Here is a 22,843-nt window from a genome sequence, read left to right as displayed (position 1 = left end):
TGAAAACGTTAGGGGCAGAGGAAGTTGTAGCTAGTAGTTCAAATGCTGTAACCTTTCTCCAAGGAATGACTAAAATGATTGAGAGAGGAGCACATGGATTCTGTTGACCAGGGTCCCCAACCTTACTGAGCCTGTGGGCACCTTTGGAATTATGTTATAGTGTGGTGGGCACAGCCACAAAATGGCTGCCGTAAAATGGCTGCTGCAGGAGGTGAATCTAGACACAAAATGGCTGCCGCAACTTACTGTCATTCACACAGTGAAGATCCTTATGCAGTGGTGGGAACACTTTAAAACCTGCAAAACCAACTGCATCTCCAGTGCTCAGTCAGAAGCCTTGCTGGGCAAAAGCCCTCCCCATCCCTCCCCATTTTCTAAAAAACACTTGGTGGGCACCAGAAAGGGGGGCGGGTACCATGACACCTACAAGCACCATATTGGGGACTTTTGCTGTTGACTGTAATTAACTTTCACAGGAGTGGAAGGCTTGCACACGGCCCTACTTTTTGGTGGGCAAGGCAAACTTTATGCCGGCAAGCGGCAAAGTAACGTGATTCAGAATGACACATTGACGTTGCATCAGGTACTGATAGGTTTTAGTCCTGTAATGAGTTTCCTTTGGTTAGTAAAGATGTAACATGATCTCGGTGCTCTAGTTACTTGCAACATGATCCAGAGGCACTCGTCGGGATGGCATCATTATATTCAGATCATAAAAGGAAACTAATGAAGTATCTAATGGGAAATGTCTTTCCACATTCTTCATTTCTTACCCCACTTCCTATCTATATAGAGCTTAAAAGTTTTGAGAGACAGTGGTTGCTAGTACACTGGATTAGCATCTAGGAGACCCGGGTTCAAATCCCCGCAGTGCCGTGAAGATTGCGGGGTGGCCTTGGGCTAGTCATGCTCTCCTAACCTACCTTACAGGGTTGTAGTGAGGAAACAGCTGAGAAGGGAGACGGATGTGGTCTGCCCTCAGCTCTTCAGAGGAGGAAGAACAGGATTAAAACATAGGTAGATACTGTACCAATAAAGAGGTGAGTTTCGGTCACTCTTTTCAATATCTAGTTAAAGCCATCAGGTGTTCAACCTGCGCCTTTAGTTTCATTTGCATTTTTGATGGGGGCGAGGGGCAGGGAAGCAGTTCATTGCTGAATTTTAAAGCGAGGAAACAAAAATCATGTTTTATTCTCCAAGCACAAACCCTTCAGAATTCATAATTTCCTAGCAATAAGGAAACAGCTGGAATCCTGCAATTTGTAACACACAGCAGGAGAGCTTGCAACTAGGCAGACGATCAGTAGGGTTCAGCAGCCCCCCCTGCGTAGTGCAGAGTCTGCAGCAGGAAATCTGCTTTGGAGTGTGGGGGACCTGCAGTCCGAGAGCAGCCGTGGGGTGAAGAGTGTCACCTGGCTATCTAATCCCGTCACAAGCTTGCGGTTTTCCTTTCTTCATTGCCGAATGTTAATCAATAACAAAATTCAGAAATACTGACGTGTTCTTCCATTGTGTACACACAGATACAATTGTCTCCTCCAGCTGTTGTGCTAGTTTGGACTACATTGTCACCTACCTCTTCAAGCACATAGCAAAAGAAGGCAAGAAGCCCCACAGGTGTAGAGAGATTTCCCAGGACGGGCAAAGGTTGCTGCTCTTCATGCAACAGAATTCAGAAGTGCTACAGCAGGTAAACGGAGGGGTTCTATTTTCATACGTTTCATCTCTCTCCATCTCTCTATCAGCTCTTGTTTTCCTCATTGTAAATGCAACAGGAAGAACTCTGTATGGCATTTCGTTCCGCAATTATTTCGAAGGGCATTCTGTTTCCTTGCTGAAAAAATGTGACATCCCCCACTCCAGCCTGCTCACCCCACCCCCAGGGAAAAGCTGATATTTTTCCCCAGCAGGTATTGTCAGTATCTGTCAACCTGTGTCACAGGCAAGAGTCTTCCTTCTCTGCTTGCTCCAGGAGTGTCAAAATTCGAAGGGGCAGGGGCTCCATGTCAGCTCTGATATCTGTTCTAGTGCCATGGAAAGGGGCACGATGAAAGCATGCTACCCAGAATGCTCGAGTTCACCCAGGGAGGCCTAGTAATCTCTTTCACGCCCTCCCGCTTCCAGGTGGACTAGTGGTTTTTCTGTGAAGGCGATAGAAGCATCAGACTTGATTGACATGTCTTGCCACTATAAGACAAGTGAGCAAGCAAGGTGTGGAAGAGCCCATGAATTCTGGAAACCCCCATCGCGCTAGTTTGCACAGCCCTGCTCCTCTGTCTGTGTAGCCAGCGGTTCTCAACCTGTGGGTCGGGACCCCTTTGGGGGTCAAACGACCCTTTCACAGGGGTCGCCTAAGACTCTCTGCATCAGTGTTCATCTGTAAAATGGATAAATGTTAGGGTTGGGGGTCACCACAACATGAGAAACTGTATTAAAGGGTGGCAGCATTAGGAAGGTTGAGAACCACTGGCGTAACTTCAGTCACACTAGTCATGACCAGGACAATTCAGACTGTAGATGTTTAGTCTGATCTTACATTTATTCTGATTTATCTTTCATTCACAAAGCTAACATTAACACCAGTTCTGGGATTCAGAGAAGATCTAAGGTAACTGGAGTGGGCTAAAATTGTGTTCCAGTTATTAGGGTGGATCCAACCACATTCCAAGGAGTTTTCCTTCGGCCTAAAGAGACTTCCTTCAACAAGTAGTTCCTCCTCCAAAGAAGCTGAAGGACAGCTTCAAGTTTTGCTCAGTGGAGTGAGGAGATAAAAGGGTACAATCAGCCCTTCTATACTGTCTCACCCAAAGAAAAAAACCAAAATTATGAAGGTTTTATGACTGTATTTTATTATATTCTGTACACCGCCCGGAGCCCTTCGGGGATAGGGCGGTATAAAAGCCCAAAGTATGTATGTATGTATGTATGTATGTATGTATGTATGTATGAATGAATGAATGAATGAATGAATGAATGAATGAATGAATGAATAAATAAATAAATACATAAATAAATAAATAAATAAATAAATAAATAAATTAAAAATGTAACTTCCTTCATCACTTGCTGGACCGTCTTTGTTTTAGGATGTTCCATTTGGGTCCGAGTGCCTACTTAGTTCTGTTAGGTATGCACGAAGATCCAGACGGAGCGTTCAAGATCAAAGATGGTCCAGTATGTGGTGAATGAAGTTATAATTTTGGCTTTTCCTTTGGGTAAGACAGAGTATACCAGAGATGCTGAAAGTTTAGTTTCAGTTTTAGTGCCCAAATTTTGATATCCCAATAATAACCGCATCAGCGTGGTAATAATGTTAGGAACTAGATACAGTTAACTAAAGCCTGCCATAAGTTTAAATCTCACTGCTTGGGTTCACGCGTTTACGGGATCACTCCACTTCAATGGAAATTATTAACAGAAGAGGGAGCAAATTCTTCACTGAGCTACTGTCTGACAACAGGAATGGCGACTTCCCTTTAAAACTCGCCAAGGTTTATCACTGTTATTTACTGTTCCAATTACTTTAGGTGATCTTTGTTGCTTCCCAATAAAGCCAACGAGAAATCAGGACGTAGCACATTACTTAGGAGTGCGTATGACGGGTGTTCTCATCAGCACATGATGTGCTGCGGTTATTACTTCTCGTGGTGAGTTCCTGGAGCAGCCATTCCAGAACATAAACTGGTTAGAACCTGGCGGCAACAACAACAACAACAACCTTTATTTGGCATTTAAAAATAGGTTCTAGAGCATTGCCAGACATTTTTGAAATACAAATCAAGAGTACATTCAAAGCGCAGACAGGAAGACTATATAGCAGTATACATTACTTAGAAAGTTCTGTCACTTGTAAAAGAAATTTTGCTACTTTTTCCAAGAGCATGACATCTGTGTTGTTTAACAGAAGCTCCGCAACAGAACAGTCAGAGTCACTTTCAGATTTGTCTAGGGCCAGCCTGGGAGAGAAATTCCTAATGCCCACATATCTCAGACAGTCAAGTATAATGTGAGCAAGAGTCTCCACTTGATTTTTACAGTGTGGACAAACCCGATCCTGGAGAGGTATGGATAAGTAGCGACCCTTTGTAATGGCTGATGGGACCTGGCAACAAATTCAGGACTCTCCAGTCGCTGAGGTACTCTCTGTTAGTGCTCTCTGGGCACGGCGATCTGATCAGCAAGAATGGCAGGCGGGTCCAGAGTCTGGATTTCCAGGCATTTGCCTGCCTTTATGACCCCAACGTTCTGTTTTGTGTTAATGATGCTTGGCAATCCCCGAAATTTATAGCGTATGAATACGCAGCGATCTGTCTTTATTAGCTTCGCAATCTGCGGAATACATTATATTTAGTTTGAATGCAGGCTTTCAGGTACTCTTTTAAATATTAATGGCCGGTCTCCTGTAGTCAGCATAAATACGATTTGCATTAGCACGAGTCATGCCGGATTGAGTGCCTCTGATGTCAGCCATTCGGCGGGCTCCTATCTGACATCACCTCCCGAGGTCACTGCCAACTTTGACCTCTCTCCTTGCGCGCAGTTTCTCAAGTCTCAGAAGCTCTTTTGAATTGATTTGAAATTTGGACTCTTCCCTTTTATGAGGCAGTAAAATTGATAATTATTCAGATGGGAACTGAGCGCTGAGTGAAAAATCAATTCCGCCCGCTCTCTGCTGCGTATAAAATTACTTCTGACTCTGCTGGTCTGAACGGATAGGCAAGGTAAAAGCAGCAGGCAGGGACGGTGGAAAGAGGGAACTGGACGCAGCTAATAGCCTGAAGGGATAGCTTTTTGAGATGAGGGAGTGAGCCAGTTGGGGGTGGTTATCAGCCATGATGGGACTCATTGATTATATGTTTACATCAGGTTTCCATTGGGTTATAAATCAGCCCTGAATAGAAACAGAATCCCGGGCCTTACTTCTTACCAGGGGGACCATGAATTAGATTATTCTCATTTTCACACTCAGATGAAAAGTGAGCCATTGATTATTCATCGGCAGGCCATTAAACCCTGGCTGGAGAGCTGATTTGGCTATCAGGGAGGCTAATGAACAAGGCCCGTTGCTCCACAACTGGAGGTTTCAGTTTTCTAGACAGCTGTGCCATGTAAGTAATGCCTAACCCTATTAAGAGGAAAGAGGTGATTACAAATTGCTTAACAGTGCTAGAAAACTAGGCCCTGATGACTAATTGTACTTTGAGCTTAAAGAGGAGTGTCAGTTCTTTAAAACGATGCGAGGGAGCCAAATAATCCACCAACACTCTGCCCTGATTCAGCGTGTTTTGTTGGAAGCACTATTATGTTGTGTTTCTTCTGAAATGTAAAGGGAGCACTTCTAAATATTTTTATATGACCTCAACAAAATCTGGAAATAAATTTAATCTAATCAGCCAGAACATGATGGTGGCAGGGAATTCTCCTTGTTACCCCAGAAGGGTAACTTGGCCTGGCTACTCAGGCTCCCAGCTGGGGGGGGGCGGGGGGCAGGGTGAATTCCAGGAGACCAGAGGCGTTGAATAAATTTAATTAATTTTATTCAATCGGACAGCATTTCTAGGAGCAAGGAAGGAGGACTGTATATCCCCCCTTTCTCTCCTGTAGGAGACTCAAAGGGGTTTACAATCTCCTTGCCCTTCCCCCCTCACAACAAACATCCTGTGAGGTGGGTGGGGCTGAGAGAGCTCTGAAAAGCTGTGACTAGCCCAAGGTCATGCAGCTGGCGTGTATGGGAGTGCACAGGCTAATCTGAATTCCCCAGATAAGCTTCCATCATACTCCATCATACTATGAGAAATCATACTCTTTTTATAATCAAACTATGGGAATCAAAAGCTTTTCAATGCATTGAAAACGGTGCAGGCATGCGTCATACCATGATTGACATCCTGAGAACTACATTTCAATCAGCAAAAATGTGTCTTTGGTTTAAATCATCCACAATAGAATAGTTCCCTCTGAGATACAAAACGCTGGCCAAGACTCTTACAATGTTTCCATTCCGGTATTCTTAGCTTACATGTTTTCAACAGATAGGGAGAGAAATGGAATGCATCCAAACTTCTATCCTAATGCATGTATAAAAATCATGACAATACTGAACTTGCACATAGACTCTAAGATTGATTTCTCATCAATCACATTCATATAAAAGTGTGCTGTTTCATACTGATTTGCATGTTTTGTTCAAACACCATCATTTTATGTTTGACCCAGTTCACTACATTTCCGGACAGCAGTTTTGCTGCATGGAGCTAGCTTACAAAAACAGCTACAGTGTCTGTCTGTTTGTTCAAGCCAGCTCCTACCGACCTTGGTTTACATGCTGTATTACTAAACAAGCAGTTTTAGGTCTACAGCAAAAGATTCTGGGCTTCTAAAAGGCAAAAAGTGTGATCTGATTTTGTTATTGATCCTGTCCCTGCACCCAAACAAGATGTTGCATGAATTCAAGGTAGTCAGTTGGTGTATTTTATCTACAAATGCAAAATACCACTCACTGACTGACTCATCAAAAGAACTCAAAAACCACCAAAACTACAAAGTTGAAATTTGGCACACCGGTTCGTTATGTGCTTCAGGTGCTTGCTAAAAAAGGATTTTCCAAAATATTCACTTCCACTTATTAGATTCACTGTTCAACTCTGGCCATCTGCACGAACATTCTGTTAAACACCACGAGTTTCATGTCCTTCAACATGGTATTTTTGATGGTTTCTGAGTTCTTTTGATGAGTCAGTCAGTCAGTGAGTGGTATTTCGCGTTTATATATATAGCTTCATTTCACAGGACATTTTAATGAAGGGCACTTTGACTCTCTAACTCCATTTGTCGCATCGACAAGTTCTGCTAATGCCCACCAAACAACAACACGATTGATCCAATGGTGCGCCAACTGCATTCTAACACTGCCCTCCTCAACGCATATGAACCTGTTCCTTCTGCTGAAACCGCTAAAGGGACAAGAGGAATTAAACACAGAAAGTGATTTACACATTGCATTAGAACAAGACAACTACAGGAAGTTGCTGCAAAATACGCGAAAACCAATCTGTCAGTCCACAGACAGACTGTGAGGAAATATCCTGCTTATCACCCCAAAGGTCACAAACAGGCTGTAAAGAAGTATGCTGAATGTCACCCTGAAATTCATAGAGAGGCTGTGATGAAGTGTGCATAGCAAAGCACACGTATCCTGCTAGTGACTGATATAGAAGGCATCTCAAGGCAATTTGTGGCCGATGTAGAAGGTAGTTGTCTCTTAGCTAAACTGCCAAAACCCTTCTTCTCAGCCCTATTTCCCCAGCTGTCTCTTTCAGTTGTACCACCTCTCAGCATGGCGGTCAGTTTGGTGCAGGTTAAGAGCAGCAGATTCTAATTTGGAGAACTGGGTTTGATTCCCTGCTCCTCCACTTGAGCAGTGGACTCTAATCCGAAGAACCTGGTTCAATTCCCCACTCTTCTACATGAAGCTTGCTGGGTGACCTTGGGCCAATCACAGTTCTTTCAGAACTGTCTTGGCTGCACTTCATTCACAAGGTGCCTGTTGGGGGTCAGGAGGCGATTTTAAGCCGCTTTGACCCTCCTTATGGTAGAGAAAAGCAGAGTGTAAAAACTAACTCTTCTTCATTGCCATCGGCATCTTTGTTTCTAAGCCAGCGTGGTATAGCAGTTAAGAGCAGGTGCACTCTAATCTGGAGAACAGGATTTGATTCTCTGCTCTGCCACTTGACTTATCTGGTGAACTAGATTAGCTGGTGCACTCCAACACAAGCCAGCTGGGTGACCTTGGGCTAGTCACAGTTATTCTGAGCTCTCTCAGCCCCACCCACCTCACAGGGTGTTTGTTGGGGTGGGGGAAAGGAGATTGCAAGCCCCTTTGAGTGTCCTACAGGAGAGAAAGGGGAGATTTAAATCCAAACTCTTCTTCTGAGAATCACATGAGCTGCATGGATTTGGAGGGGAAAAAAGGGCAATGCGACACTAGGTCAGTTGCGTGGTATTGTTGTCAGGGTTTGGTAACAGTTGTTGTTAGCCGCTCTTCAGCTCTGTTGGGAGGATGGGACATAAGTAGTTTAAGATAAAGTCTTGCCCTTGAAGATCAGGAGGGCCACTTAACTGTTGCTAGAGAACTGCTCAGCTGGGATGTTTTGGAGATGATAGAATAGATGGAGAAGAAGTAAAGAAGGAGGAAAAGAGGCTGAATGGCAAACCTGATGAGGTTTTGTAAAATGTAATGATCAAGTATACAATACAATACAATAGACCTTTATTGGCATAAGATACAAAAGTGTGAGTATAGACCATCACTAAATTTAAAAGAGTTGTACATGGCGTCTATGAGTAGTTTTACATTCTAAAATCACACTTCATTTATAAAAATAACGTAGATTAAAAAATTTTGTCCATCTCCATTGTACACGGGATTGTGAACAAGGTATAGTAAGAACTACACTTAAAAGAACAGGATTAAGATATTCGCTATTCACCAGCCTATTTACTAAAAAAAGGAATTATAGCTGCTTCCCCAAGATCTATAGAATTGTATATACTCAATTAATACTCATATAAAATTACTACTAATTACTATAAAATTACTATAATACATTGCTAAATTACCTAATACTATAAATTACTAATACTATAAATTAATTAAATTTCCATAAAATGCAATAAATAACAGTGAGCTTCTTATAAACACCTTCTAAAATACCCCAGGAGTATCAGAGGTATGGAGTATTTCACATTTAAATAGTTTTGTACTTGCCTATTTTACATGCCTCTTAAGGACATGACTTGCAGCAAATAATTGGCTATCCTCCCAAGTATGGAAGGATTATTACTGTTTAACAATTTTGGGATTGATATTTTGGGGGGCACATTTCCCATTATCGGTAGCTCAAGTATACATAAGCTCAGTTTCGATCAGGACTGTAAGGGAGTGAGGTTCAGTATTCTCCCCGTTCCATTATCCTGACTTGGAAATGGACCTGGGGAGCTGGTATTTGTCCCAAGGAGGTGAATAGCATCTTTTGGGGCACTTCAGCTTGGGTAAAGTCCATATTTTGTCATTACATAATGGACTTATGTCTCCTAAAAGACTGGGTGTTGACTGTGGCATACCAAAAATTCTAGAGTAGCGTGCATACCAGGTATTTCCTGAAATTTGGGCTTCAAACTGAAATTTTGAAAGAGGGAAGACGTGCTATCTCATACTGCCGTTCTAATCGGAACAGGCCCACACTCACCTGATTTCAAAACTCTGGGATCTCTACTTGTGGAATTCTCGGGAATTCCCAAAATTGACCCTGTGTGGCCATTGTCAAACATATCATTAAAAATTCTTGTACCATAGTAAAATCATGTGGTGAGAGAACTTCCAACCACATTAAAATTCTCACTCAGCTAAAGAAGGTTCGTCCTTAGGCTGGTCACTCTCTCTGAGCCACAGGATAGTTGTTGTTAGGAAGATGTTGGATTTATACCCCCTCCCCCCTTTCTCTCCTGTAAGGAGATTGAAAGAGGCTTATAATCTCCTTTCCCTTCCCCCCCCCCCAAAACAAGCCCAAGGTCACCCAGCTGGCGTATGTTGGAGTGCCCAGGCTAATCTAGTTCCCCAGATAAGCCTCCACAGCTCAAGTGGCAGAGCAGGGAATCAAACCCTGTTCCTCCAGATTAGAATGCACCTGCTCTTAACCACTATGCCAGTGCTGCTTAACCACTACACCACTGAAGAAGGAAGCCTGATGTTGTAAGCCACTTTAGGTCCTCATTGGGAAGAAAATAAAATAAACAGGTTTTTAAGCACAGTGATACATTCCGGGATCAGATTTTCATTGGCCCTGTGAAGCAGAAAGCCTTCTAGCTTCAGAGTGATCAACTGTGTGTTGTGGTGATTGGTTAGCATTATTGGAGTTAGCATCTCTTGCTCACCCCGTTGCAGGGGTAGGAATAATAATATTGTGGCTATAGTCAAAGACATTTAAAACTAATAGAGTAGACAGTCAGCAAAAGGCATTATTCCAAGGGTATCATGTTCATGGACTTCAGCCCCTGCCAGCAGTTTGACACCCCTGATTCCATCATATCTTGGATAAGAATCCACTTCTGAGATGGCCACCAAGAAGTTGACAGTGGGCTTTCAGAGGTTTTCCCTCTTTCCGATGGCTGTTCTTTTCCGCTGAAGCACTGGAATAAATTGGTCTTGGATGAACTTGGTGTTGCCCTCACTAGCAAAGAGGAACTGTTCTAGAAAGTATTTTCCTCATGTCTGGAATGAGCCCAGTTGCACGTCGTTTCTGATTCGACCAAACAATTTGTTTTACTTCCCTCGCTGATATCGCTTTTAAGAGCTAATGCAAGCTTGGGCAGAATTGCAAAATGCAACCTCCTTGAAATGAATATCTTTGTGGTTTTGTTTGCTTTTTCCTGTACTGCAAATTACAAGCACACAGAACTGCAGTTCGGTCCCTACAGAAGGCTAAACAAAGCTAACGTCTTTGGTTTCCACTGTTCTTTTGAAGAGAAAAGGGGGAAATCCTTGAGTTGAAGAATTGATGTTTGAACAACTTAAATGAGCTGTAACCTTACAGCTTACGAATCCGTTTCTGCAATTAGTAAGTCCATTGAAACAACTTTTCTAAGGGGCTTTCCCCACTACAGAAGGGAGCTAAGGTCGGTTCTCTTCAGTGGAGGGCGATTCCAGGCTGTCCCCACAGCAACTGAGTTGGCCCCCTGGAACCGAGCTAAGTGGGCGGGATCATCTTGGTGCCTGTTGCACTCCTCCATTGTGATTGGCGCTTGTGTTATGGTGGGAAACAGGAGCGTTCTTTTTTTTTTTTTTACAGTTTTTACAGTTTACAGTTACATGCGCTTTCTGCCCGCCACGACTCTCCCGTTCTGCACATGCCACAAAAGCGGCTCGTGATTGGTTGAACGGATGAGAAATTGCCGCTTTCGATTCTTCCCACTTTGGAAGCTTCGGCTGTATCGGTAGCCTTTGTTCCGGCAAGAAAGGCAGGTGTAGTTCCATAACTCATGCATAAGGGGATGCTTCGCGAGTTCCTGCGGAGGGGGGAGGGGGCTGAGACAAAACAATGTTGAGCTCGGTGGCAGTGGGGATTCACTGAGGCAAACCTAGGTAGAAACCAGTTCAACTCTGTCAGTGGGGAAAGCCCCTAAGGCACTTTTTCTGCCAGACATCTCAAAGTTCCTTATAGCTACAACAAGAAATCAAATACCTTTCTTGTTGCTGAACGCATGCAGTATTTTGACATAGTCTCTGGTCTTTCCATGATAACCCAATGACTGCTTCTTTTACCTGATAGTAAGCAAGTGGGAGAAGCAACAGGACACCTTGCAGAGACTTGTCAGCTTACAAAAGGATTTAAAATTAGCCTGGCTCTCAGGGGAAGATGTTAAAATGTGTTGTTAATAAAATGCTTTGTCATTTCTGTCTCATGCTTTTCATAATTAGCAAACATGTGATCATGCCTGTTTTGTGTTTGGATGAATGTCCTTTGCCCTGCGTGGGACGTTATCTTTTTCAAACCCTTTTTTCCTCCCCTGAGCCCAGCAGGGGAAACTTTTCGGGCTCAAGTCAAGTTTTGTTAAGCATAATTCTGTCATGCAGACAAATGGGTGAACTGGATCCAGCAAGACCTCAGCTCGTGGCTCTGATCTTTTCCTTCCCCCCACCCCCAACAGCAGCCTTTTCCAACTCCAGGATCATGGGTCCCATGTGAGATAATAGGTTTGTGCATCAGAATGAGGAAAAGTGACAAAATTGTTCCCTCCTACCATTTCCACCAGCAGTCCTTGTCACCTATTACAGCTAGAGTCTGCAACCTGCAGCTCTCCAGATGTTCATGGACTACAATTCCCATCAGCCCAATTGGCCATACTGGCAGGGGCTGATGGGATTTGTAGTCCACGAACATCTGGAGAGCCGCAGGTTGCAGACCCCTGACTGCTAGATCGCTTCACTTTGTGATGTTTTCTGCCTGGTAGATTTGGGGCGGAGCATGGGAGATGGGATGGTACCAACAATGTTTATTTGTAAAAGTTGCCTGTATTTTTGCCATGAGAGCCAGCTTAGCGTAGTAGTTAAAGTGTCAGACTAGGACTCAGGAAACCCAGGCCCGAATCCCTACGTCCACCATGGAAACTTGTTGGGTAACCTTAGGCCAGTCACACTGTCTTGACCCTGACTGGTATTTAGATGGGAAACATCTAAGGCAGTGATTCCCAACCAGGGTTCCGGGGTACCCTGGGGTACCATGAGCACGTCCCAGGGGTACCATTACAATGCTACCACCTGCCCCCACACATCGGAATCAAATGGATTTTGAAGTGGGGTGGGTGGGTTGGAAGCCTCATGGGCTCCCTCTAAACGACACTGAAAAACAGCATTGTTTTATTTGCCTAAATTCGGCGTGGATTTGGGGGGGTAGATTTAAAGGGAGCTCTCCCTTTAAATCCCCCCAATCCATGCCGAATTTAGGCAAACAGACAATGCAGCTGTCAACGCTGCTTTCCCTCCCCTTCCCTCCCCCTGCTTGCCACTCCCCCCACCTACAGGCCAAAACCGAAAAAACCCTAAAAAATGCAAAAAAACCCCCAAACGAACCTCAAGGGTATCCTGAGATGTGAAGAGCAAGGTCAAGGGTACTGCGACGTTGAAAAGGTTGGGAAACACTGATCTAAGGAATATCAGGGTCATGAGGGAGGGAGGCAATGGCAAACCACCTCTGAAGTCTCTTGCCTTGAAAACCCGAAGGGGTCACCATAAGTCAACTGTGACTTTGTGATCAAAAAAGTGTGATTGATATTTATGCATGATCCTACGCAATATCTCCATTTACCTGACCAGATGCTTCTGGCACGCTAACTGGTGCCCCATTGAGGGAATCCCAAATTCTGTCTCCACGCTATTGACTGAAATGTAGGTTTTTCAGCATTGACGGACAGTGTCATTGTGACAGGCAGCTGCATAATAATGAGCTGTCCTGGTCATAGAACCTTGAGTGACAAGATGTTTGAAAAGGGGAAAAAAACAAACTGATAATTCTTCAAGTGCCAGTTAAGAGAGCCCATTAAAGGAACTTAGGATCGATAACTGGCAGTTGAAACCGACAGCTGAGGCTGGCAGCTAAAGTGAGAGGAACAAGGATCCTGTGTGTGAGGGAAGGGATTTGAGTATCCCTCCCTAAGCTCCTGATTAATGGGGGTGATCCCTAACTTAAAGAAATAGCTCCTAAGTGTGTGTATTGCAGGGGGTCTGTGTGTGTGTGTGCAGGGGAAATTGTGTCTTAAGTTCCTGACTCCATAAATAGTTCAAATACTGTTTCAAAAAGCTTATGACTTTTAACTAACAGTGAGTAACTGCCAAGTGGACTCTGCCTCAGACATAAAAAAAAAGTATTGACTGCTGTCAGTTAAATACATCAGATACATCCAGATTACAAAATATCTATTGACCCCTTGGGTTTTCCAGGCAGTGTGGCTGTGGTCTGGTAGTTTCTGCTTCTATGGCGTAGGAGGTTAAGAGCTCGTATAGTGACGTAGGAGGTTAAGAGCTCGTGTATCTAATCTGGAGGAACCGGGTTTGATTCTCCGTTCTGCCGCCTGAGCTGTGGAGGCTTATCTGGGGAATTCAGATTAGCCTGTACACTCCTACACATGCCAGCTGGGTGACCTTGGCCTAGTCACAGCTTCTCGGAGCTCTCTCACCCCACCTACCTCACAGGGTGTTTGTTGTGAGGGGGGAAGGGCAAGGAGATTGTCAGCCCCTTTGAGTCTCCTGCAGGAGAGAAAGGGGGGATATAAATCCAAAGTCGTCGTCGTCGTCTTCTTCATCATCTTCTTCTTCTTCTTCTTCTTCTTCTTCTTCTTCTTCTTCTTCTTCTTCTTCTTCTTCTTCTTCTTCTTCTTCTTCTTCTTCTTCTTCTTCTTCTTCTAATGTTTCACCCACATCTAAGGCTGGCATCTTCAGAGGCATGCCATGGTAAGACATGTTTCTTTCTGTGCCATCTTATTATGACATGCCTCTAAATGTGCCAGCCATAGATGTGGGGAAAACTTTAGGAGCAAAAAGAACTCAATCACATGAAAACATGTGAAAGCAGTACAACATGAAAGCAGTGAAAGCAGTAAAACATGAAAGCAGTACAAAATATCTACTGTTTGTAAATACCGTAGGTTTCCTCATTCCTTTTTCTTGTTAGGTAAGTTAGTTTTCTGAAACCTCCTTGCTACCTGACTTTTCCATTTCCTCCCTAAAAGACAAATAAACTGATTTTGAGGTTTTTATTTCAATAAATCTCTCTTGTGCCATATTTTTTTGACTTCTGGATGGGTCCTCCAACCATCTTGGGTGTGGGACAGAAAAACAAGAGACAGGTCACAACTCTGAGGAGGGATAGTGGAGGTTGGTGAGAAAAAATAAATAATAGTCATAGATAATTCATCATAGTTGTAAATAATTTTTAAACAAGGCCAACAGCTTAAATAGTATTTGTACTTATATTGTACAAAGAGAGGGGTATGGGGTGGGACAGGACTGGAAATCCCACCCTCAATGTCTATCCCGCACCTGGGGTGCACGTGCCCTGCATCCTTGCCACAGCCCCGCCCAGGAATGCCTCACCTCGCCCCATCATGCCCCACCCAGCCCCATTGGGGCTACACCACTGTTTGAATCCCACCACCATGGGAACCTGTTACTAAAATTTTTGGATCCCGCCACTGATAAAAAGGATTGGCCAGGAAAGGATCAACAGACCAAATGGCCAGTGAGGATGACCCAACAGAGGTGTTGTGATGCAAGATTGTTTACTGCCATCGCTATGGAAATGCCCAGACTTCAGTGGCCAGACTGAAAGCCTGGTGATCTCCTCTGTTCTCTGGGCCAAGCAGGGCTGAGTCCTGGCTAGTGCTGGATGGAGGGAATATCAAAGTGTGCTAAAGAGTTGTAAAGAGTTTAGAGGGAGATGGGTTACCAGCCTCCCAAACTGTGTTAGTTTTTTAGCGCCACCCTAGATAGATTTGGGGGGGGGGGGTTAGGCCTCTTCCTGGGGTAGTCTTGAAAGTCCCTGTATCTGTAAGATCACGCTTCATCCTATAAAGGGAAAAGAAAATGGATAGGTAGGACATTAGGTAGTGAACCTTCAAAGGGACCCTAAACCCAACACTCAACCACAAATAAGGAAGACTAAAGCCGCCTGAATCCTTGCAGCTGGGAGGGCTCTCACATAACCTCCACCTTCACTAGCAGCAGATTTGAAGCTAATGTGGTTTACTCCGCCCCCCCCCCCCCCCATGATGCTGGCAGCAGGAGGGCCTGAGGCTGGAGTGCTTTGCTGCTAATAGCCATCCATTTTGAGGACTCTTCCTACCTGCCATGTGATGAGCTCAACGAATGAACAGTAAGACCAGTCCCTAACCAGACCAAATGGCCAAGTGAGGGTGACCTGCCAACATTGGAAGCTATTGTGATGCAAGATTGTTTACTGTCATCCCACTATGGTAACGCTTCTAGACTTGGATAGCTCTCAGGTTAGGCCTGATTACCCCACTTAGCCATCTCTGGAAGCCAAGCAAAGCCAGTCCCACTGGCTAGTACACATGGATAAAAGGCCTTCAAGTAATACTCAGTGTCATGTACTGAGAGGCAGGCAGGCGGCCAAAGACCACCTCCAAATGTCTCTTACCTTGAATACTCGACCAGGGTTGGCATAAGTCAAATGTGATTTGACAGCAAAAGAAACATTGGCCCCTTCCGCACATGCAGAATAATGCGTTTTCAAACCACTTTCACAACTGTTTTGCAAGTGGATTTTTGCTATTCCGCGATAGCTTCAAAGAGCGATTTAAAGCCAGTCTCTAGAAAGTGCATTATTCTGCATGTCGCGGAAGGAGCCATTTTTAAAACTATGAAGGAAAACATAATCTATGCCGTGCCATGAAAGCACAAGTATGTGGAATTTTGCACTGAAACTAGAAGAGCGAAGTCAGGTAGGATTCTAATGCTCTAGGGGCACAGAAGTGGCATGATGTCCAGAACTCCCATTTACAGAGGACCAGAAGCCACTGGGAAATACTCAGCCCACAACAAGGTCCCACCATAGAGGGGAGGAGGCATCTTAGAGATAGCACCAGCTTCCAAAAGCTGAGGCTCAGGGATTTCCAAAGGGGCAAAATCCCTAAGAAAAAGATGCAAGCGCTACTAGACCACTGGAATGATGCACATTCGGGCTCTGTCTCAGGAAGAAAGAAAAACTAAAGATCCGGACATTCCTAAGGGTGTGAGGCATGGGTCACCTAAAATGAGGAATTCTCTTATGGTGTCATCCTATACACAGGTAAAATACCAGGAAATGGCAACCGTGGAAACCAAAAAAGCTAACAGCTTTTGAGAAAACAAGGACTCCACTCAAGGAAGCTGCCAAGGAAAACTCCATCCAGTGACATAAAAGGATTACACGGCCTGAAGAAGCCAGAGGAACAAACAGAACTTGAGGAGCATAGGCAAACATGGGCTTCTTTAGTATCGCTTTGCATTCTAGTAAAGAAGCCAAGGCATAACCCACATATGAGGAGGAATGCTGGATTTGTGTGTCTGTCTGCTTCCACCCCCAATTGGCAGAGGAGGACTGTCTGCAGGAAGGGCAGAAAAGTCCATGAACCTTTTCCTTGGAGGGACTCTTCCTACCTGCTGCCATAATGCAGCTCAAATGGAACAGTGCATGGAAAGTCCTAAATCCAGACCAAATGGCCAGTGAGGATGACTGTGAGGATTTCATTCTTTTAAGAAAGGGTCTAGGGGGGACCCAAAAGGAAATTACGGCAGGCCAGGTCAGTTTGACATCTGTTCCTGAGTAGAGATTAGTAGAATCTACTCATTAAGAGATAAAAATTATTATTAAGCCGATGTAGAAAAGAAACAAAAGACTCTGCTGAGGAAGAGTCAGCATGGCTTTTGCAGAGGCAAGTCCTGTCTTACAAACTTACTAGAGTTCTTTGAGGGTGTAAACAGGCATGTGGATAAGGGGGAACCAGTGGACATTGTCTACTTGGATTTCCAAAAGACTTTTGACAAAGTTCCTCACCAGAGACTGTTGGGAAAACTCAGCAATGAAGGAATAAGAGGGGAAGTCCTCCTATGGATTAAAAACTGGTTGAGGAACAGGAAACACAAAGGATGGGTATAAATGGGAAGTTCTCACAATGGAGAGATGTAGGCAAAGGTGGGATCCAACCAGTTCTCACCACTTCTCTAGAAGTGGTTACTAATTTTTTTTTGAGTTCCAAGAAGGGGTTATTAAAGCAACCTTCCTGCCCAATAGGGACTGGAGGTGCGTGTGTGCGGCGGCACCACTGTTTGAATCCCACCACCATCGGAACCTGTTATTAAAATTTTTGGATCCCACCACTGGGGGGGGGGGGGTTCAGCTCTGCAGAAAGATGTTTCACGAAGTTTTCTTTTTCAATAACAACACCACGTAGAACTCACGACTGCTACCAAAACACAATGCTTTTCAGTTTTCTACGTACAATGATAAAATAATGTCACATTTGTTTCGGTCTTGACTCACTTTCTAGGACAGCTTCCAGAGTCTGTTAATTGATTTTGTGCAGCAATCAGAAGCTTTGTGTGTGTATATAGGTTTTGTAAAAGTGAGGCATATTTCCCTGGGCCGCCAGGCTTATTATACAGTTTTCGGGAGTCGGGTGGAAGTTTGGCTGCACAGAGTAACGCCTATTGTGTAGTTCACGGATATAAACAAAACAAAAAAAAGCTGCAGTTTGGCTTTTAGGAAAAAAACCAGAAATGGTTAGAGGTGTCAATGGGAGAGGTGTACCCTAAGGCTAGGCAGCTGGTGTGTGTATCTATATATGCTTTTGTTTTATCAGTTTCTGGTTTATGTACCCTTTAGGCCCACAGATGAAACAATTGCTCCAACAGGGTCAGCTGCTGGTCAGAAGCAAAGTAAGAAAAGGCTCTGCATGGCAACCCGTCAGCCATCATTTTCGGGCAGCTGGCACCTGCTACTGGTACACAGCAGGAGGGTTAAAGGTCAAAGAGGCAGTTGTTCTAAACTCAGTGATGGCTTAAAGGGACTTGTAGATTAATCTGCTTTATTAACTTCCGTATATTAGATAACTATTGCGGTGAATGAAAGCATGTCTTTCTGAATAAGTACCGTCACCTCTTTCTCTTTTAAATTGGCTTTTGAGTAATGAATATTAAATAGAATGCGTTTTCAGGGGTAATTAAATGAAAACATTAGGATGCTGGTGTTTGCATCTTATTTGTAACTTTGTTGCATATTTATAACACGTTGCTTCCCGTATAGTGTATTTAGAGGGAAAACAAACAGCCGAGGTCTTTTAAATTAATGAATAAAGCCACCCTGTGCTTACTTGACAATGGCAATTTTCTTTGCAACCCTTTTTAAAATGGGAAAGCAGAGGCAGCAGTATTTCAGCATGGAGGTTGCAGCAGAATTTGCTTGCTTCCTTCAGTGCAAAGATTATGAAACCTTTAGAGATTTGGGGGGGTGGGGGGTATTTCGGTTTTTGAATAAAATGGATATTGCCAAATGGCAGGATTTAATTAAATGCTTGCTCAGCCGTCTGCCTTGGTTTCCTTACACGTGCATTTTTTGTGATCTGTTTGCCTTTTCTTTGATTTTCAGCAATTCCACAATCTGTCTAGCATTTTTTCTGCCATCCTATTTTTCCTAGAGACTCTTACATGGTGTCCCATCCCCCCCCCCCCTGTTATTCTTGCAACCACCCTGTGAAGTAGATTAGGCTGAGAGTATGTGACTGGCCCAAGGTCGGCCAGCAACCTTCATGGCAGAGTGGGAATTCAGAGCTGGGACCCCCAGATCCAGTGGCGTATTTTCCCAGGGATGAGGGGTACCCTACGTCCCCAGGTGCCACTACTCTGATCGTGTGGGGGGCACAAACTGATACCCTTCCCCTCCGGGGAAGCCAGAAGTGACTGCCATCTCTCGGCCTCAGAGAGCTGCTTCTCCTGGAGAACTGATACCCTTCCCCTCCAGGGAAGCCAGAAGTGACTGCCATCTCTCGACCTTCGAGAGCTGCTTTTATAAGCACTGAGGCTGGGGGCGGGGCCATGCCCCCTGAGCCCCGCCCTCCAGCCTCAGTGCTTATAAAAGCAGCTCTCAGAGACTGAGAGACAGCAGTCACTTCTGGCTTCCCCAGAGGGGAGGGCAGAAGGGACTGCTGGCTGGGAGCCCAGCCGGGAGCAGGGGGGACATGGGTGGGGTCGAGGGCTTCGGAGAGACTTGATGAGGTGCGCTCTCTCCCATGGTAAAATGCTGGGAATGGTGTGGGGGCTGCAGTCCTCACCCAGAGTGCAGGGGGAGCGCCTGGAGACAATTTGTATCCAGACACCATTTGCCCTCAATACACCTCTGCTCAGATTCTAGGCCAGTGGTGGCGAACCTATGGCACACGTGCCAGAGGTGGCACTCAGAGTACTCTTTGTGGGCAAGCGCGCCATCACCCCAGTTTGGGCCCTCTGCAGTGGCATAGCGTCAGGGGGGGCGTGCCCCTGTGGGGGCGTGGTGAGGGTGTTCCTGGGGTGTGATGGGGGTGTTTCATGGCATTCCAGGCCAGGGGCAGACGGGGGTGTGGCAGGATGCATGCGTGCCCCGGACGCAGTCTCCCCTTGCTCCGCCCCGGCACTCGGTCTTTAAAAGGTTCGCCATCACAGTCCTAGACTAACTCTTTGACTGTGCTGTCCATTATGAATATTTAAGTGTGTTTGTCCCCTTAGTACTTTTTTTTTTTACAGGGAAAATATTTTGTACAATGCAAAACTGTTCCGGGGATGGGAGGGACCTTCCTTGTTCAGAGACATGTCCCTCTCAGTACCAATTGCTGGGTGGCAGAGAGCTGTAGCTTTCATGCCTTCTTTAGGGCCAGCCTGGAAACCTCTAGTTAGATGCCTAGGACTGGATGCTGGGCTAGATGGTTTGATCCAGCAGAGCCAGAAAACATCATCAGGGTGGCGCACACATCTTCCTTTTGCTTGAAATGTGCATGCCTTACGTTCTGCTCCTCCTCCCTGCCCCGAGTCTAATCCCAGAGTGAAATAAATACATCTGAACTGAATGTTTCTAGGGAGATGCCGCAGCGGTTCTTCTACTCTTAGAGCGTTGGCATATTTTTCATCCTTGAGGCCGTTAATGTAGTCACCGCAAGATCGTCTCCTGTCATGTAAAGAAAGGCAGAAGCAAAGGGTCAGTGGTCAGTTTGCCCCGAGGAAAAGGTCATCCTCCAGGATTATAGCGAACAGACAGACATTTTGAGCTTGACTATTACGTTAATAGCGTTGGTGCCGAGTTGAAGCTGATCTGACTAGCAGCTGGTCTGTAACATGTATACCTGACCTGAGAATTAGTGAAAGGCGGCATTGGTGTTACCATAAATTGGTCTTCACCACTTTTAAGAGTCAGAGTTTCCCAGTAAAAATTAATGTCTGCTGTGTGATTGAGGTCCTCATATTTTTATTAGTATCTTTTTGTAAAAAAATTTTTTAATTTCGTCCTTCCTCCAAGGAGCTCTGGATTGGCAGTACTGGGAAGGGTTATTAGAGTAAATAACTCGCTGCTCCTCCGATATTATGGACTACAGTTCCCATCACCCCCTGACAGCAAGATGCTGGCAGGGGATGATGGGAACTGTAGTCCATAACATCTGGAGGGCTGCGAGTTTGACACCTATGAGATATACCGACCCATGCTCAAACATGCCTCCCATACATACCCACACCATTGCGACAGTCACCTTCCAAGGCCCTGCTTTGGATGTCCCCGACTTCTGAGATTGGGCAGGAGACAATCCCAGAAGGCATCACTGTCATGGCACCAATATTATGGAACTCTTTCCTCAGGGATATACCGCCATCCCCTTCTGGCACTGTCTTCAACCAACAGGTGAAGACATTTTTTTTTGTTTCGTGTGGCATTCCTTCAGTCATCCCTCTTCCTGTCTTGTGATTTGACTTCTGTTTTCCTGTTATTTTACCCGTATCTTTTAGTTTGGGTGTTGATGATGTGTTTCTGTGAGGCTTGTCAGCTTGTGTGAATGAATACATATGTGATTCTCTCTCCCTCGTGTGTTTAACACAATTCCTCTTTGATGTAGACTAGGCTGAGAAAGGATGATGGGCCCAAGGTCAACCACTGCGCTTCGATGGCAGTGTGCGGATTGGAGCCCAGGTTTCCACATTCTAGTCTTTTTTACCCCTGCATTACATTGGTCAGGATCCCTCCTGTTCTCCCGGGAGCTTGTGGTCCTGCTGGTGCCTTCCGCCCGCGCCCAGCAATATCCTCATAAGAACTTTTCAGGGAGGGATTTTGACTTCCCAAGGTCAGCCAGTTTGCCCTGTAGTTTTCTAGATTCTGTAAGACTTCTGAGACGGAGTTGTTCCAACTAGCAGCAGTGGCGTAGGAGGTTAAGAGCTCGTGTATCTAATCTGGAGGAACCGGGTTTGATTCCCAGCTCTGCTGCCTGAGCTGTGGAGGCTTATCTGGGGAATTCAGATTAGCCTGTACACTCCCACACACGCCAGCTGGGTGACCTTGGGCTAGTCACAGCTTCTAGGAACTCTCTCAGCCCCACCTACCTCACAGGGTGTTTGCTGTGAGGGGGAAAGGGCAAGGAGATTGTAAGCCCCTTTGAGTCTCCTACAGGAGAGAAAGGGGGGATATAAATCCAAACTCTTCTTCTTCTTCTTCTTCTTCTTCTTCTAGATATTCTGTTGAGGACAATTGACGCCAGATTTCCTGGTTTTGATAACAATCTGGGATGTAGGTTGCTGGGTGATGATGTTTTATTTTGATGATAGGATATGATCTTTCTATCTTGAGTTTTTTTATGTTGTACTATTGTTGATTGATTGTTCATCAGACTGTTGTGAGAAGAAGAGAAGATTTATACCCCACCTTTCTCTCCTCTAAGAAGTCTCAAAGCAGCTTACAAACTCCTTTCTTCTCCCCACAACAGATCTCTTATGAGGAAGGTGGGGCTGAGAGAGTTTGGACATAACTGTGACTAGCCCAAGGTCACCCAGCAGGCTTCATGTGTAGGAGCAGGGAAGCAAATCCAGTTCATCAGATAAGAGTCTGTCACTCATGTGGAGGAGCGGGGAATCAAACCAGGTTCTCCAGATTAGAGCCCACCTGCTCTTAACCACTATAGCACACTGGCTCCGCTGCCCTGAGCTCTGTGACCTAGAGGAGGAGTGAGGTATAAGTCTAAAATAAAGTAAAAGTGAAGTAAAGTAGGTGAGAAAAGATTTGATTCTGGGGCAATCTAGCTCTTTGAGTACTACCATGTGGTTCTTTCATGCATGTCATACACATGCTGAATGGCCTGCCCTGCCCTCAGCCCTCTCTTTTGCCTTTCATGAGCCATGCCTACTGCAAAAAAGAAATCTTGCTTTTAGAGAACATTTTGCTGACGTCCTCATGTAAAGCATGGGGACTTTGATGTTACTTCTTTGTTGTTGTATGACAGTGATGGCAAACCTATGGCACGGGTGGGCACGCGCACACAGAGTTTGTCTTGAAATCACCCCCCCACACACACATCTAGGCTGGCCTGGGCCGCTGGACTTGATGTGCATGCACCTCAGTGAGCAGAGAGGACTCGGCTGGTGGGCCTGGTACCTGTGCTCCAGGTGGCTGCTACCTGGGAAGAGGGGCAGAGGCGGCAGAGATTCTAGAGAGGCACAGAGTGGCAGATGTGGGACTTGCTGGGGGCTACAGCAGGCTGGCCCCTGCTCGAGGGGGTTATTCAGGTT

General features: G+C 45.1%; 1 protein-coding gene across 4 annotated transcripts in view; it reads left to right on the top strand.

Annotated features, from left to right (window-relative positions):
* RANBP17 (RAN binding protein 17) overlaps nt 1-22,843 on the top strand; it is a 265,770-nt gene that overhangs the window by 216,331 nt on the left and 26,596 nt on the right. For 3 of the 4 annotated variants that reach the window (XM_048500116.1, XM_048500098.1, XM_048500108.1), the window contains one exon: nt 1,524-1,690. In XM_048500116.1, the coding sequence (XP_048356073.1) occupies nt 1,524-1,690 (167 nt within the window). Of the gene's footprint in view, nt 1-1,523; nt 1,691-22,843 lie in introns of those variants that run through there. The other variant, XM_048500125.1, reaches the window with a different exon arrangement.

The sequence above is a fragment of the Sphaerodactylus townsendi genome, linkage group LG01, assembly GCF_021028975.2.
Source record: "Sphaerodactylus townsendi isolate TG3544 linkage group LG01, MPM_Stown_v2.3, whole genome shotgun sequence".
NCBI classification, from domain to species: Eukaryota; Metazoa; Chordata; class Lepidosauria; order Squamata; family Sphaerodactylidae; genus Sphaerodactylus; species Sphaerodactylus townsendi.
Note: the sequence above shows the minus strand (reverse complement) of the source record. Positions and strands in the feature narration are given on the sequence as shown.